The sequence below is a fragment of the Ranitomeya imitator genome, chromosome 2 (genome assembly GCF_032444005.1).
Source record: "Ranitomeya imitator isolate aRanImi1 chromosome 2, aRanImi1.pri, whole genome shotgun sequence".
Taxonomy (NCBI): domain Eukaryota; kingdom Metazoa; phylum Chordata; class Amphibia; order Anura; family Dendrobatidae; genus Ranitomeya; species Ranitomeya imitator.
In genome coordinates, this window is record NC_091283.1 from 157,019,591 (window position 1) to 157,036,778 (window position 17,188).

The window sequence follows — 17,188 nt, forward strand, 5'->3', positions numbered from 1 at the left end:
TAAGGCTGGTTTCACACTTGCGTTTCAAAACGCATGCGTTTAAAAAAAAAACGCATGGTGAAAAAACGCATGTAAACGCGTGCAAACGCTGCGTTTTTTTGACGCATGCGTTTTTGCATGTGGTGAAAAAAACGCAGCGTTTTGACGCGTTTACATGCGTTTTTTCATGCGTTTGCGTTTTTTAAACGCATGCTGAGAAATGTGTGACAGCTGCCAATCATCAAAATAAAGTAAAAAACCCACTATAAACAGAAATAGTTAGGCACTATAAACAGAAATAGTTAGGGTTAGGGATCATAACCCTAACCCTAAAGGGATCCTAACCCTAACCCTAAAGGGATCCTAACCCTACCCCTAACCCTAAAGGGATCCTAACCCTAAAGGGATCCTAACCCTAAAGGGATTAGGGTTAGGATCCCTTTAGAGTTAGGGGTAGGGTCAGGATCCCTTTAGGGTTAGGGGTAGGGTTAGGGATAGGGTTAGGATCCCTTTAGGGTTAGGGTTAGGATCCCTTTAGGGTTAGGGTTAGGATCCCTTTATCACTTTTATGGTGGGGGGTGGCATATCAGTGTGTTTTCTGTTTTTTTAAATAAAAACCCATGCGTTTTTAAAGCAAACAAACGCATGTGCTTAAAAACACATGCGTTTCCATTGACTCCAGTGTATTTTTTGGCACAAAAAAAACCGCATGAAAACGCATGCGTTTTTATGTGTCCAAAAAACGCCTCTCAAAAATACTACAAGTTGCATTTCTGAAAAAGAACGCATGCAGCAAAAAAAAACCGCATGCGTTTCAAAACGCAACCAAACACGTACAACAAAAAACGCATGCGTTTTCAATGTTAAATATAGGGAAAAAAACGCATGCGTTTTTTTGTGCAAAAAACGCTGCAGACAAAAACGCAAGTGTGAAACCACCCTAATTTCTACTGGGGATGCAAATACCCCATATGAGGGCAAAAACCAGGAGTTTGTATGTTCTCCCCGTGTTTGTGTGGGTTTTCTCCGGGCACTCCGGTTTCCTCCCACATTCCAAAGACATACTGATAGGGAATTTAGATTGTGAGCCCCATCGGGGACAGCGATGATAATGTGTGCAAAACTGTAAAGTGCTGCAGAATATGTTAGCGCTATATAAAAATCTAGATTATTATTATTATTTGGGCGCATGATCAGAGCTCGTAAGTGAAGCAGCGCCATTTAACTTTTTGAATGCAAAATTTGCTGGAACAATTGGTGGACGCCATGTCCCATTTGGAGAGCCCCTGATGTGCCTAAATAGTGAAACCCCCCACAAGTGACCCTATTTTGGAAACTGGACCCCTCAAGGAATGCATTTAGATGTGTGGTGAGCACCTTGATCCCCCAAGGTGCTTCACAGATATTTATAACATTGAGCGGTGAAAATAAAAAAAATATCATTTTCCCCACAAAAATGTTATTTTGACCCAAATTTTGCATTTTCATAAGGGTAACAGGAGAAATTGCACCATACAATTTGTTGCCAATACTTCATATGTGGGGGAATACCACTTTTGAGGCATAGTGCAAGGTTCAGAAGGGAAGCAACGCCATATTGGCGTTCAGATTTTGCTGGGAGGCTCGAGGGTGCCATGTCACATTGGCAGAGCCCCTGAGGTGCCAGAACAGAAACCCCCTATATGTGAACTCATTTTACACACTACACTCACTCCCCAATGAATGCATCTAGGAGTGCAGTGATCATAGTGACAACACATGTGCCTTACAGAATTTTATACCATTGAGCGGTGAAAAAAGAATAAATTACATTTTTCCACTAAAAATAGAATTAGTCTTACTGGTAATTCGGTTTCTAGGAACCTTCCACGACAGCGGTACCGGAGGACGTCTCCCCGCCCTAATGGGGGACAGGAACACAAAGAGGTTAAATACCCTCCTGCCACCTCCAGTGTTTTTTTCTGGACACAGTAGTATGTATAATTACCAACTCGGTGCAGGAACCCCTCAATAAATATCGTCAATAGGGAGGGAAATTAGTGCTGTCGTGGAGGGTCCTAGAAACTGAATTACCGGTAAGACTAATTCTATTTTCTCTAGTCACCTTCCACGACAGCGGCACCGGAGCAGTACCAACAAATAATTTCTTAGGGAGGGACGACAGCCTGCAGAACTCGTCTGCCGAATGTTAAATCCCTGTTAAAGTTTAATCTGTAGTGCCTGTTGAACGTGTGAACCGATGACCAGGTGGCGGCTCTGCAGATCTGCTCCATATATGCGTCTCCTCTCTCTGCCCATGATGTCGACATTGACCGTGTAAAGTAGGCCTTTAGTGATAAAGGAGGGGATAAGTTCTGAGATGAATATGCAAGGGCTATGGCTTGCTTAATCCAATTGGCAATTGTGTTCTTTGCCGCCTTTTCGCCCTTGTTCCTTCCCGAGTATTGGATAAATAAACTTCGATCAATCCTCCAGCTCTCAGTCTGTTGGAGGTAGAAAAGAACCGTCCTTCGGACGTCCAAGGTGTGGAAGGACTCTTCCTTCCTGTTGGAAGGGTCTGGGCAGAATGAGGGCAGCACTATGTCCTGACCTCTATGAAAGTCTGACGTTACCTTAGACGAAGGATTATACTGTCAGTTGTTACCCTGAAATAAGGTTCTTGCATGGAAAGAGCCTGTATCTCTCCTTCCCGTCTAGCGGAGGTAATGGCGACTAGAAAGACGGTTTTGAGGGTGAGAACTTTTAAGGAAGATTCTGATAAAGGTTCAAATGGAGATTGTTTCAGACTCTTTAGAACCAAATTCAGGTCCCGGAGAGGGGGGGGGGACACGATTACGAACTGTGGGACAGAGTCTACTGGCTGAAGTTATGAAGCGTTTTATCCAACGATGGTTGGCGAAATCCTGATTAAAAAATGAACTAAGTGCAGAGACCTGAACCTTTAATGTATTCAGCCTAAGTCCTAACTCTAGACCTTTCTGGAGGAAGTTTAGGATCTGGGCATCATTCGGATGGAAAGGGTCCGGAGTATTCGGAGAGCACTATGAAGAAAATTTCTTCCAGACTTTGCCATAAATGGCGTTGGTTACCGGCTTCTTACTTTTCTGAAGAGTCTGAATTACTTCATAAGAAAGACCTCTTGCTCTCAGAATTTCGGCTTCAGTAGCAATGCTGCGAGGTTCAATCTGTATAGGTTCGGGTGTAATAGAGCAGAGGTCCCCAACTCCAGTCCTCAAGGCCCACCAACAGGTCATGTTTTTAGGATTTCCTTTGCATTGCACAGGTGATGCAATTATTACCTGGGTAAGACTAAGGAAATCCTGAAAACATGACATGTTGGTGGGCCTTGAGGACTGGAGTTGGGGACCTCTGTAATAGAGGACCTTGATGAAGAAGGTTGCTCTTCTGGGGTAATTATATTGGACCCTCGTGGGCCATCTCCAACAGTGCACTGTACCAACCCCTTCCCGGCCACATAGGGGCAATCAGAATTGTAGTGACCCGTTCGGATCGGATTTTCTGGAGAGTTTTTGACAGAATCGGGATAGGCGGGAAAGCATAAGCAAGGTCGAACTCCCAGGGGTTTGAGAAAGCGTTCATGACCAGTGCTTTGTCTGTCATGTTTAGGGGAAAATATGCTTGTAGCTTGGCATTCTGGCTGTTGGTGAATAAGTCTACGTCCTGGATCCCCCATCGGGAAACTAGAGAGGGGAAGACTTCCTGATCCAGGAACCATTCTCCCGGATGTATATCTTTTCTGCTGAGAAAGTCTGCCTGGGTGTTGGCAGACGCCTTTAGATGGACTGCCGTGATAGATAAGTGGTGCCGTTCTGCCCAGGAAAAAATTCTCGCAGCCAGATTTTTTAATTTCTCAAACCTCATACCCCCTTGATGACTGAGGTAAGCTACCGTGGTCACGTTGTCGGAGTATATTTTGACATGGTGACCCTGGAGAAGAGTCGATGCGGCCTTTAAGGCCTCCTCCACTGCCTTCAGTTCCCTGAAGTTTGATGAGCAGGCTCTGATGTTCGGAGACCATATGCCCTGGAAGTGAGAATTCTCTACTACAGCTCCCCATCCCCTTCGACTGGCATCTGAAGTGAAAATCTTCAGTGGGATCTGGTCCCAACTGACCCCCTGCTGAAGATTCTGGAGACAGAGCCACCATGTCAGCGATGTTCTGACGTGGTTGGGAAGGAGAATTTTCTTTGACAGGGAGCTCTGTTGCCTGTCCCAAGAAGACAATACGTGTGTCTGAAGGATTCTGGTATGGGCTTGGGCCCATGGTACCATCTGGATACAAGAGGTTAGGGACCCCAAAATGGACATGGAATGTCTCAGAGTAGGAGTCATCAGGGTTTTGTACTTCTTTATCCTCTGCATCAGATCCTGTTGTCGCTCTTTGGGTAGAAAGGATTTTCTTAACTCTGAATTCAGAAGAACTCCTAGGAATTTCTTCCTTGTGGACGGAAGCAGATCAGATTTTTCCCGGTTTGGTATCCATCCCAGGGATTCTAGGATTTCTAGGGTCCTCCCCACATCTGTGTTTAAACGGGAGGTTGATGGAGCGACAATGAGCAGGTTGTCTAGATATGGTATAATGCAAACCCCTTGAAGCCATATGAAAATCACTGCCTCCGCCATGATCTTTGTGAACACACGATGTGCTGATGAGATACCGAACGGGAGGGCATTGAACGGATAATGTGTGATCATCCGGTCCTGGGAAATTGTGAATCTTAGGAATTTCCTGAATTTCTGATGGATGGGGACGTGATAATATGCGTCCCTTAAATCAACTGTAGCCATCACACAGTTCTGACCTATCAGGGGAATAGCAAATCTTATTGATTCCATTTTGAATCTTCGGCATGTAATCACCCGATTTAAGGGTTTCAGATTGATAATTATCCTGTGCTTCCCTGAAGGTTTTCTGATTAGAAATAGGCGAGAATAGTGACCTCTGCCCATCTCCTGTTGAGGAACTGGGGAGATTACTCTCGTCTGGAATAAATCCTGAAGGCCCGAGCAGAATGCATCCTGCGGATGGAGAGGGGGAGGACTCTCGAACTCCAATCTTAGACAGTCTTGAATGGTACGGAGTACCCACGGGTTTGAAGAGATGGAACGCCACTGGCTGATAAAGTTCGAGAGGCGACCCCCGACCCCGAGGGAATAGTCACTGTTTATCTGGGGTCTGCTGGGTTTGGGGAACAAGGATATTCCTTCCCTTTCCCCCTTTAGGGTAGCTCCAGCGGCCTGTTTTGCCTTTGCCTTTGAAATCCCTTTGAGAGGTCTGATCTCTTGAGGGACGAAAAAAACTCTTTTTTTGAATCCTATGCTCGGCGAGCGCCTTCTTTTTGTCTGTGGCTTTGTCTAAAATGTCATCCAGTGCCTGACCAAACAGGTATCTACCCTGAAACGGAATGGTACAACGTTTTGCTTTGGATGTAATGTCGCCACTCCAGGACTTCAGCCACAGAGCTCTCCTGGCCGAGTTAGAAAGCACCGCAGCTTTGGATGCCACTCTGACAGATTTCGCCGAGGTGTCGGCAAGAAACCCTGTAGCTTTTTGGAGAAGGGGAAGGGAATCTAGAATCACTTCTCTCGATGTTCCCTGGGTAAGGTGATCCTCTAGAGTACGGAGCCAACGAAACAGAGATCTAGCTACACATGTAGATGCTATGTTTGTCTTAATGAGGTTCGTGGATGTGTCCCAAGATCGTCTAAGGAGACTCTCCATTTTTCGATCTATGGGATCCCTGAGCTGGGATGAGTCTTCAAATGGCAGTGCTGTCTTTTTTGTCACTCTGGACATCCACCTTTGGTGTGTCCCACAGAGAGGTGTCTCCATCTAGGGGGAAGAGGTTTTTTTTAGCTCAGATGGGACACTAAGCCCTTTTTCAGGGGACTCCCATTCATGTAGAATGAGGTTCTGCACATTTTCATGGATTGGGAACCCTTTTAGTTTTTTGGGGTTTTAAGCCCCCAAACATCTAATCCTGCACGGATTGCTTAACCTCTTCTTCCTCAACACTCATTGTCCCCCTGACCATACTAATTAACTCTCCTACGTCCTCAGAGGAAAAATAATATTTATTATCTTTCCTGGGGTTAGAAGTGGAGCCCTCATTCTCCCACAAATCTTCCGAATCACAAGAACGTATTTCACCGGAGTCTGAGTCAGACTCTACCACTAGTTAGACCGCACATGGAGTACTGTGTCCAGTTTTGGGCACCGGTGCTCAGGAAGGATATAATGGAACTAGAGAGAGTATAAAGGAGGGCAACAAAATTAATAAAGGGGATGGGAGATCTACAATACCCAGATAGATTAGCGAAATTAGGATTATTTAGTCTAGAAAAAAGACGACTGAGGGGCGATCTAATAACCATGTATAAGTATATAAGGGGACAATACAAATATCTCGCTGAGGATCTGTTTATACCAAGGAAGGTGACGGGCACAAGGGGGCATTCTTTGCGTCTGGAGGAGAGAAGGTTTTTCCACCAACATAGAAGAGGATTCTTTACTGTTAGGGCAGTGAGAATCTGGAATTGCTTGCCTGAGGAGTTGGTGATGGCGAACTCAGTCGAGGGGTTCAAGAGAGGCCTGGATGTCTTCCTGGAGCAGAACAATATTGTATCATACAATTATTAGGTTCTGTAGAAGGACGTAGATCTGGGGATTTATTATGATGGAATATAGGCTGAACTGGATGGACAAATGTCTTTTTTCGGCCTTACTAACTATGTTACCATGTTACAGATATTTTCCTCTTTTTTGGAGGAGGAGGCTGTGGTAACAGGGTCTGGGAAAGGGCAGATACTGATGACTACACTTCTTTTTTAATAAGTGATTTGATGCTTTCAAGGAGGGATGGTTGTTCGGTGTGTAACACCTCGTCAGTGCAGGATTGACAAAGCTTCTTCTTGTATGATGCAGTAAGCTTTGTTGCACATACGCCACACTTGCGGTCTTCCGTTGTTCTGGAAGATTTGTCCTTCTTGGGGGTAGAGGCCTTGTCTCCCTGGAAAGAGAGAGAAGGAAACTATGTCTAAATGCCACCCAGAAGTAAAGAGGACCTTCAACCGCTACTCACAGAAAGAGGGAGGACGCCGGGCTCCGCAGACGCAGAGAGGAGGGTTTGGTCACCGTCCATGGTCAGTCCACAGTCCAGACAAACAGACAGTGGGTCTTACGTTTTGGTGAACCCTGACCAGGGTTAAATAACCGAGGTCCGGCGTCTGACACCGCGTGCACCTCCTCTCCCTGGTCACAGGTGCAGGAAAAGGGGGGTCCCAGGCGAGAACGCCCCATGTGGCCGCCGACTCCAGAGTAACAGCGGAGATGCTGGGCGCACGTGCATACCAGCGTGAAACGCACAGGGAACAAACCGGAAGTACTAGCGCGTCACTTCCGATGCGTGCGTTCTCCGGAATCCAGCGCCATGAGGACGACGCCGGGGAGCCGCAAGGGGACCCCGGCGGCACGTCACCGCCCTGCTTTACTCCTCAAGGGGGCGCAGGAAGGGCAGGAATAGGGGTCCCGAGTCCAGGCACAGCATGGAGACGGGCACAGGTATACCAGGAGGAGAGCATCGCCCCCAACCCCAGCTGCCCGGCTAATGGCAAGCTGAACTGTGTGCTCCGGTCGCCGGCCACGGCAGCACCACAGGATCTCTTCATGCCCCATAGGGGACAGGAAAAACACTGGAGGTGGCAGGAAGGGGAGGGTATTTAACCTCTTTGTGTTCCTGTCCCCCATTAGGGCGGGGAGACACCTCCGGTACCGCTGTCATGGAAGGTGACTAGAGAAACAAGGATTTTTGTGTACTCCCCGTAAAATCCTTTTCTCAGAGCCACTCATTAGGGGACACAGGACCATGGGTGTTATGCTGCTGCCATGAGGAGGCTGGCACTAAGTGAATACAAAAAGATTAGCTCCTCCTCTGCCGTATACACCCACATGCTGGCTCCAGCCAAACCATCTCAGTGTCAAAGCAGTAGGAGATCACAAACATCAAATAAAAGGTACAACACGTCCAACAAATGAACAAGCACAAACCGTCAGGTTAACAGGATGGGCGCTGTGTCCCCCAATGATTGGCTTGGAGAAAAGGATTTTACGTAAAGTACACAAAAATCCCTGTTTCTCCTTTGCCTCATTGGGGGACACAGGACCATGGGACATCCTAATGCCGTCCCTGGGTGGGGAACAACATAACAGATCAAACCCCATGTACCAACTGACTAGAGATGCGCTACCGCCGCCTGCAGAATCCGTCTGCTCAGGCCAGCATCTGCGTATGCCTGAGTGTGGCTATTGTAGTTCTTCGAGAATATGTGCAGACTGGACCAAGTTGCAGCCTTGCAGACCTGTTCTGCAGATACCTGATGCCGAATGGCCCAAGAAGAACCCACCGATGAAGTGAAGTATGCCTTAATCCCTGCTGGGATAAGCTTGCCTCTGACACGGTAGGATTCCTGAATAGCCGAGCGAACCCACCTGGCTATCGTGGACTTTGAGGCAGCTAATCCCTTCCTGTGGTCCTCCGGAAGCACGAATAAGGCGTCCAACTTACGGAAGAATCCTGTCCACGAGACGTACCTTCTGAGAGCCCTCACCACATCGAGGGTGTGAAAAGCCCTCTCAATACAATGTACCGGTGCCAGGTAAAACGAGGGCAGGACAATGCCCTCATTAAGGTGGAAGGAAGAGACCACTTTGGGCAAAGAGGTCGGGGACGGTTTGAGAACCACCTTGTCCTGGTGGAAAGTCAGGAAAGGGATTTAACAGGACAGGGTGGCTAGCTCCAAGACCCGCCTGATTGACGTCACCATGACAAGAAAAGCGACTTTCCAAGAAAGGACGGTTAGCGATACATCCTGCAGTTTTTCGAAAGGAGTCTCCTGAAGAACACCAAGGACCAGATAAAGGTCCCAAGCATCCAATGGGATTCTATAGGGGGGTGCCACATGAAAAACCCCATGAATAAAAGTCCTCACTTGCCGGTTGGAAGCAATCCTGTGCTGGAACAAAACCGATAAGGCCGAGATCTGACCTTTGAGGGAGTTAAGCGCCAGGCCTGAATCCAGGCTGGTCTGGAGGAACCCCAAAATGGTAGGGATGGAAAAGATGAGAGGAGGACGTCCGTGGTCTCTACACCATACGAAAAAGGTTTTCCAGGTGCAATGATAGATGCGCACCAACGCAGGCTTCTGGGCGCTAATGGTAGAAACCACCTGTTGGGAAAACCCAGCCCGGGGGGTTATGACCCATGATTCAACGGCCAAGCTGTTACACATAGGCTCCCTGGTTCTGGTGGCAAACCAGGACCTGGGAGAGCAAATCTGGTCGATCCGGCAGTCGCCAGGGAACGTTGGCGACGACCTGCAATAATTCCGCATACCACACCCTGCGTGGCCAATCCGGAGTGACTAGGACCACTGGAACCCCCTCCGCCTTGATCTTCCTGATGACCCTTGGAAATAACAGAAGTGGGAAAACACATACAGAAGACAAAACTGACACCACTGAAGAAACAGCGCATCCGCAACAAATGGCTTCTGGTTTCCAAAACCGAGCTATGTACTCAGGTACCTTGGCGTTTAAACTTGAAGCAATCAGATCCACGTCCGGGGTCCCCCAGCGATGACAGATCTGTTGGAAGACCTCCGGATGAAGTGCCCACTCTCCCGAGGCGAGACCCTGACAACGGAGGAAGTCTGCAGCCTAGTTTTCCACGCCCGGCACCGTGGACTGCTGAAATGACCGAATGGTTCTTCACGGCCCAGCGGAGACTGAGAACTACCTCGTGAATTGCCGCTCTGCAGCAAGTGCGCCCTTGATAGTTGATGTATGCCACAGCTGTGGCGTTGTCTGATTGAATTCAGATGGGGCGACCCACGAGGAGATGATGGATCCGCCATAAGGCTAACCAGATCACCCGAATCTCCAGGACGTTGATCAGGAAACACGACTCTCAAGTTGATCAGCACCCTACTGGGCAGTGTGGTGACGAAAAACCACTCCCCAGCCTAGAAGACTGGCGTCAGTAGTTACCACCAGCCATTGAATAGAGAGAAAGGATTTCCCCTGGTAGAGGGAAGACCTCAATGTCCACCACCTGAGCACCTGCTTAACCTGTGGGGAAAAGCAGCACAGATGGTCGAGAGAGAACGGGGTCTTGTCCCAGGCTGCTAGTAGTGCATGCTGCAGAGGACGGAGGTGTAGCTGGGCGAAGGGCACAGCTTCCATCGCTGCCACCAATTTTCCCAGTACCCCCATGCCGAATCGTATGAAATGAGGAGATGGACGACAAAGTGCCCGGGCTCCCTGTTGAAAGGCTAAGACCTTGTCTTGAGGGAGAATCACCAACCCTCGGGAGGTGTCCAGGATAATCCCTAAAAAAGGATATCCGCTGAGCTGGAACGGGGGAAGACTTGTTTAAATTTATCAGCCAGCCCAGGCGTGAAAGAGTATCCAAAGTGATACACATGGACTCCGCGCAGGCTTGGAAGGACAATCCCTTGATTAGACGATCGTCTAGATATGGCAACATGACCATGCCCCAGGAGTGCAGAATGGACATGACAGCCGCCATGACCTTTGTAAACACTCTGGGAGCGGTGGCGAGGCTGAAGGGCAAAGCTGTGAATTGGAAATGCAAACAGCGAAACACAGGAACTTCTGGCGAGGGGAAAAATTGGAATATGGAGATAAGCATCTTGAATGTCGATGGATGCTAGGAACTCCCTCTTCTCCATCGAGGTGATGACCGAACGGAGGGACTCCATCCTGAAGTGCCGGACCTTGACAAACTTGTTTAGAAGTTTCAAGTTCAGAATGGGACGCACCGCTCTGTGCTCCTTTGGAACCACAAATGGGTTCGAGTAGAACCCTTCGTTTTCTGGACAGCCCGGGTCACAGCTGGAGGTAGCCACAATGTAGGCGATGTGGTTAGAGACCAACCTAAGTTTCCTATGTACAGGGGCTGCCATATTTGAGGTGTGTACCTGCCGTGCTCAGACACTTACAAAATGAAATGCACTAATTGATTTATATTAAAAATAATTGATTTATATGATCAATAATTATTAGTACAAATCATGGCACCTTCCCTTTAAAAAGACACAATATGAGTGCGTCAAAGGGGTCACTATTGGAGATCTCACAAATAACAGTGGCATACCAGAGAAACCAGTAATGGAGAGATTGCATATAAGAGTTGACAGAGTTTTGTATAACCAAAAAACTAGCCCTTGAATTTTTTAAATCTACACAAAAACAGGATTTTTGGTAGCTTACCGTAAAATCTGTTTTTCGGAGCCTTCATTGGGGGACACAGGAACCATGGGTGTATGCTGCTGCCACTAGGAGGCTGACACTATGCACAAAAAAAGTTAGCTCCTCCTCTGCAGTGTACACCCCACCGACTGGCATTCTGAAACTCAGTTAGTGAGAAAGCAGTAGGAGAAAGGAATAAAATTGAAAAGTTGAAAGAACACAACCACAGATATTTTAACTGTAATGACTGAACACAGAAAATTACTGAAAGAACACAGAAAAAAACAGAAGAACAGATCAACATGGGAGGGTGCTGTGTCCCCCAATGAAGGCTCCGAGAAACAGATTTTACGGTAAGCAACCAAAAATCCTGTTTTCTCCATCGCTTCATTGGAAGACAAAGGAACCATGGGACGTCCCAAAGCTGTCCCTGGGGAGGGAAAACAGACTTCCATCAGGTTGGAGAACTCACCACTTCTGCCTGCAAGATCCTTCTGCCTAGGCTGGCGTCTGCCGAACCATAGGTATGGACCCTGTAAAATTTGGCGAACGTGTGTACGGAAGACAGGGTTGCCGCTTTACAAAGCTGTAAGGCGGAAGCCCTGTGGTGCACCGCCCAGGAGGCGCCAACTGCCCGGGTAGAGTGAGCCTTAACCCCAGGAGGAGGCACTCTGTTCTTGACTCGGTAAGCCTCCAAAATTGCCGTTCTGATCCAGCGAGCAATAGTCACCTTGGAGGCCGGCAGGCCTCTATGCTTACCATCTGAAATGACAAAAAGAGAGTCCGTTTTCCGAAAAGAGGCTGTTCTAGCCAGATCCTCACTGCCCTGACAAGGTCTAGTTTGTTCAATGAACGCTCCAGAGAACGAGTCGGAGCAGGACAAAAAGAAGTTAGAACAATGTCCTCGTTGAGGTGAAAGGCAGACATCACCTTGGGAAGAAAGGAAGGCAGAGGCCGCAGGACCACCTTATCCTGGTGAATAACCAAGAAAGGAGGGCGACAAGAAAGGGCTGCCAACTCCGAGACGCGCCGAATGGAGGTGATGGCCACAAGAAAGGCCACCTTCCGGGACAGAAATGACAGAGGAACCTCTCTGCGAGGCTCAAAGGGAGAACCCTTCAGGGCCTCCAGGACAAGATTGAGATCCCATGGATCCACGGGAGCCCGGTACAGAGGCGCTGCATGTGCTACTGCTTGAAGGAAGGTCTTGACCTGTGGTCGGGCTGATAACGTCTTCTGGAAAATAATGAAAAGCGCTGATACTTGACCCTTTAGGGAACTAAGGGCAAGACCCGAGTCCAGTCCTGCCTAGAGAAATGCCAAAGTAGAAGGGAGAGAAAAGGACATAGGTGGGACGTGATTGGACTTGCACCAAAGGAAATAGGCCTTCCAGGTTAGATAGTAGATCCTGGAATACGACGGCTTCTCAGCCTGGATCATGGTGTGAATCACCCGATTTGAAAAACCAGACTCTTTCAGAACCGCGGTCTAAACAGCCACACCGTCAAACTGAGCGACTGAGAATTCGGGAGGCAGATCGGACCTTGCGATAACAGATCGGATCTGTCTGGAAGCCACCAGGGAGCGTCCCCGAGAAGATTGACGATCTCCGCGAACCAAGACCTTCTGGGCCAATCTGGTGCGATCGGAATGACCGGGACCCCCTCCGCCTTGATCTTCTTCAGCAGCTTGGGAAGAAGGGGAGGCAACAGATAGGGAAGCACGAACTTTGACCAAGGAATGGCCAGCGCACTGGCGACCATGGTGAGAGGATCGCGGGACCTGGAGACGAACCGAGGGACTTTCCTGTTCAGTCGGGATGCCATGAGGTCCACATCCGGAGTCCGCCATCGAAGGAAAATTTGATGGAAGACCTCCTGATGCAGGGACCATTCCCCTGCCGTGAGGCCCTCGCTGCTGAGGAAGTCAGCGGCCCAATTGTCTACGCCGGGGATATGCACCGCTGATATCGCCAGACCCGTCACCTCGGCCCAAAGGAGGATCTTGGAGACCTCGGCCAACGCCAAGGAACTCCGTGTCCCTCCCTGGTGGTTGACATATGCCACAGCCGTGGCATTGTCCGTCTGAATTTGAATTGGCAGACCCCTGAGAAGTCTTTCCCAGTGAAGGAGGGACATAAAAATGGTCCGTATTTCGAGGACGTTGATCGGCAGAGTGGATTCCTGCGCCGACCAATGGCCCTGGAAAGTCTAGTGACCAAAGACCGCCCCCCCAGCTGAGAAGGCTGGCGTCCGTCGTCACCACCTGCCAGTGAACGGAAAGAAAAGACAGACCCTGGAAGATGAGGGGTGATGTCAACCACCAATTGAGGGACCGTTTGACCCAGGACAAGACCCGAATCGGGCGGTCCAGAGAAAGGACAGACTTGTCCCACTGCCAAAGAATTGCTTGCTGAAGTGGTCTTGAGTGAAGGGAATCGCCTCCGAAGTTGCCACCATCCTCCCCAGGAACTTCATGGCCGATCAGAAGGATGGAAGCCGAGGGCTCTGAAACAAGCGAACTTCCCTGCAGAGAATTGCTCTTTTCTCCTTGGCAAGGAACACCCTTGACTGACTGGTGTCGAATAGCATGCCTAGAAATACGAGGCGCTGAGATGGAACAAGACAGGACTTTTTCCTGTTGACCAGCCACCCGAAACGGGACATAGTGTCGAGAAGGATGGTCAGACTTTCGTGAGCCTGAGAGAAAGACGAAGCCTTAATGAGGATGTCGTTGAGGTACGGAAAAAGCACCAGACCTCTGGTCTTCAAAAAGACCATCAGCGCTGTCATGATCTTTGTGAAGACCCTGGGAGCGAGACCGAAAGGCAGGGCGACAAACTGGAAATGCTCCTGATGTACAGCAAAACGTAGGAATCTGTGATCACCTTTCTTCATCTGTATACTTACCTCATTATCCAAGGAATGTAAGAGACATCCTGAAGAAAGACCTGTTGAAGGACGTCCTCGTCTCCTCAAACCGACAGGCTCTGGTGGGTGAGTGGGTGGGAGACGGGGCTAGGACTGGTCCGTATCCCCTGAAGACGCTTCTGTGTTAGGGGTCTTGGTCCTGCCGGCCAGACATTTGAGGATACAGGGTGGCACTCCACGCCGTACACATAGTCATTTTGTGGGAGTACAGTAGCGACTGTTCACACTGTATCCCTCCGTGATACCTGAAAAGGAATGACGCACATTGAGGTACATATGGATCTAATGAAAGACCCGTGTCCTCCTCCTACTGACACTAAGCTAAACTGAGATTCAGAATGCCAGTCGGTGGGGAGTACACTGCAGAGGAGGAGCTAACTTTTTTGTGCATAGTGTCAGCCTCCTAGTGGCAGCAGCATACACCCATGGTTCCTGTGTTCCCCAATGAAGTGATGGAGAAAGAAGGTTTACTCATCACCACATACAGAAATACTTTAATGTTCAAGCTGTGAGACTATGGAATATGTATTCTTTATTGTACTAGCAGCAGGACTATGTAATAGTAACTGGACGAACAGTGAAATGATGGATTCTTAACTATACAAAGACTAAAGATTTTTTGCTGTATGAACATTGAAACTATGGATTCATAACTGTATGAGCATTGAGAAAGGATTCTTCACAAAGCAGTGTGACTATGGATTATTTACTGTAAGAGCGGTGGGGCTATAGATTTTTTTTAAGAGTAGTGAAACTATGGATTGTTTACTGTAAGAGCAATGAGACTATGAATTCTCTACTGTAAGAACAGTAAGACTGGATTCTTTACAATAAGCAGTGAGACTATGGATTCTTTACAGGACAAGCAGCGAGACTATGGATTCTTTACTGAACAAGCAGTGAGGCCATGGACTCTTTACTGTACGAATTATGAGATTATGCAACTCTCTGCCACATGATGCGGAGTTCAGGGCCTGGCTGCCTTGTTGGAAAATATATTACAGGTTATGGGCACTAGATTTCTGAATGTGGGATGTAGATAAAGGGATCTCTTCTGATAGCCATGTGTTGAGTAGTATGGGGCAATTAGCATCTGCTTGTGGGGTTTGAGTCTCCTCTGGATCAATGTTTGGTTATAGGTTTGATCTCAATGTTTTCTTTCATCCTTTACAAATATGAAACCAGAACAAAAACCTGGAGATGAAATGGAATATAAATTGGTGTGAATGCAGCATGTATGTAGGCGCATGTTCACACAGGCCACTAAACAGACAAAATCCAAGATAAAAACAAAATAAGCAAATACCCTGTAGTAAATAAATAGCTATAATGCCTAAAAATAATGAGAATATGAAACTGTCCTGGAGATAAAAGTGGCTGCAGACGAGCGCACGTCATTCATCCCCACAACGTACCATCTGATTGTTTTTATGAAGGCTTTTATTTTCAGCGTCTTTCCAAAAGGATTTATGTAATTGTTCATTCGCATAAGCATCACGTTGTACCTTAAATACAAGGGAAAAACATGAATAGAAATGATAAACTGACAAGACAGGAGGAAAATGTGACTATGCTGCAAATATGGGAAATCTAAAGCTCACAGAAGGAATGACAGAAGTGACATATGGTTAAGCTACAATATTAGATAAGATACTACCACTAACAGGTAGTAATATAATAGTTATATTTTTGTACACAGGGGCAGTATTATAGTAGTTATATTTTTGTACATAGGGGCAGTATTATAGCAGTTATATTCTTGTACATAGGAGCAGTATTATAGTAGTTATATTCTTGTACATAGGGGATAGTATTACATTCGTTATATTCTTGTACATAGGGGCTGTATTATAGTAGTTATATTCTTGTACATAGGGGCAGTATTATAGTAGTTATATTCTTGTACATAGGAGCAGTATCATAGTAGTTATATTCTTGTACAGAGGGGCAGTATTATAGTCGCTATATTCTTGTACATAGGGGCAGTATCATAGTAGTTATATTACTGTACAGAGGGGCAGTATTATAGTCGCTATATTCTTGTACATAGGGGATAGTATTATAGTCATTATATTCTTGTACATAGTAGACACTATTGTAGTAGTTATATTCTTGTACATAGGGGACAGTATTATAGTAGTTACATTCTAATATGTAGGGACAGTATTATAGTAGTTATATTCCTGAACATAGGGGCAGTATTATAGTAGTTATATTCTTGTACATAGTGGACAGTATTATAGTAGTTATATTTTTGTACATAGGGTGCAGTATTATAGTAGTTATAATCTTGTACATAGGGGACAGTATTATGGTAGTTACATTCTTATATGTATGGGAGCAGTTTTAATTAAGGAAAGTGGAAAAATAAGCAAATTGGAAAAAAAAGGTATTGAGAATTCATAAGCATGAAAGCCAAAGGAAAAATAAATTATATATAATCACCATCTAGTTCTGCAAGATGTCCATAGCCTTGTCTCAACTTTGCGCTCTACCAAAAACCATGGTATACCCGTGTACAGTCTTCTTTTAGGTACAGTCACCGGCTCTTCACCATTTTTCTCTTTCCGCAGATTGTCCACAACAGACTCCTTCACAGCTGCAATCAGTCTGTTTGTTTCATCAGTGCTCCAGACACCATGATTACTCTCTAGATAATGGAAAAAATAATTATATATATATATATATATATATATATATATATATATATATGTATATATAAATAAAAATATATATTTACAGTATGTATGTGTATATATATATATATATATATATATATATATATATATATATATATATATACTAGATGGTGGCCTGATTCTAACGCATTGGGTATTCTAGAATATGTATGTAGTTTATTTATGAAGTTTTCAGAATAATGCAATTTATACACAGGATTCGGCCGGCCGGGCATGACTAATTAGCGAAGCATGGTTCATATTCCGCGCCAATTCGCGGCCGGACTGCGCCTGTCGCTGATTGTTCGCAG

At 46.7% G+C, this 17,188-nt stretch overlaps 1 protein-coding gene across 1 annotated transcript in view; it reads right to left on the minus strand.

Annotated features, from left to right (window-relative positions):
• Positions 1-17,188, minus strand: part of TTF1 (transcription termination factor 1) — a 174,865-nt gene that overhangs the window by 34,489 nt on the left and 123,188 nt on the right. Inside the window, exons 9-10 of the mRNA XM_069747579.1 lie at positions 16,645-16,849; positions 15,615-15,704 (exon numbers count right to left, since the gene is read on the minus strand). Coding sequence (XP_069603680.1) covers positions 15,615-15,704; positions 16,645-16,849 — 295 coding nt within the window. The remainder of the gene's footprint in view (positions 1-15,614; positions 15,705-16,644; positions 16,850-17,188) is intronic.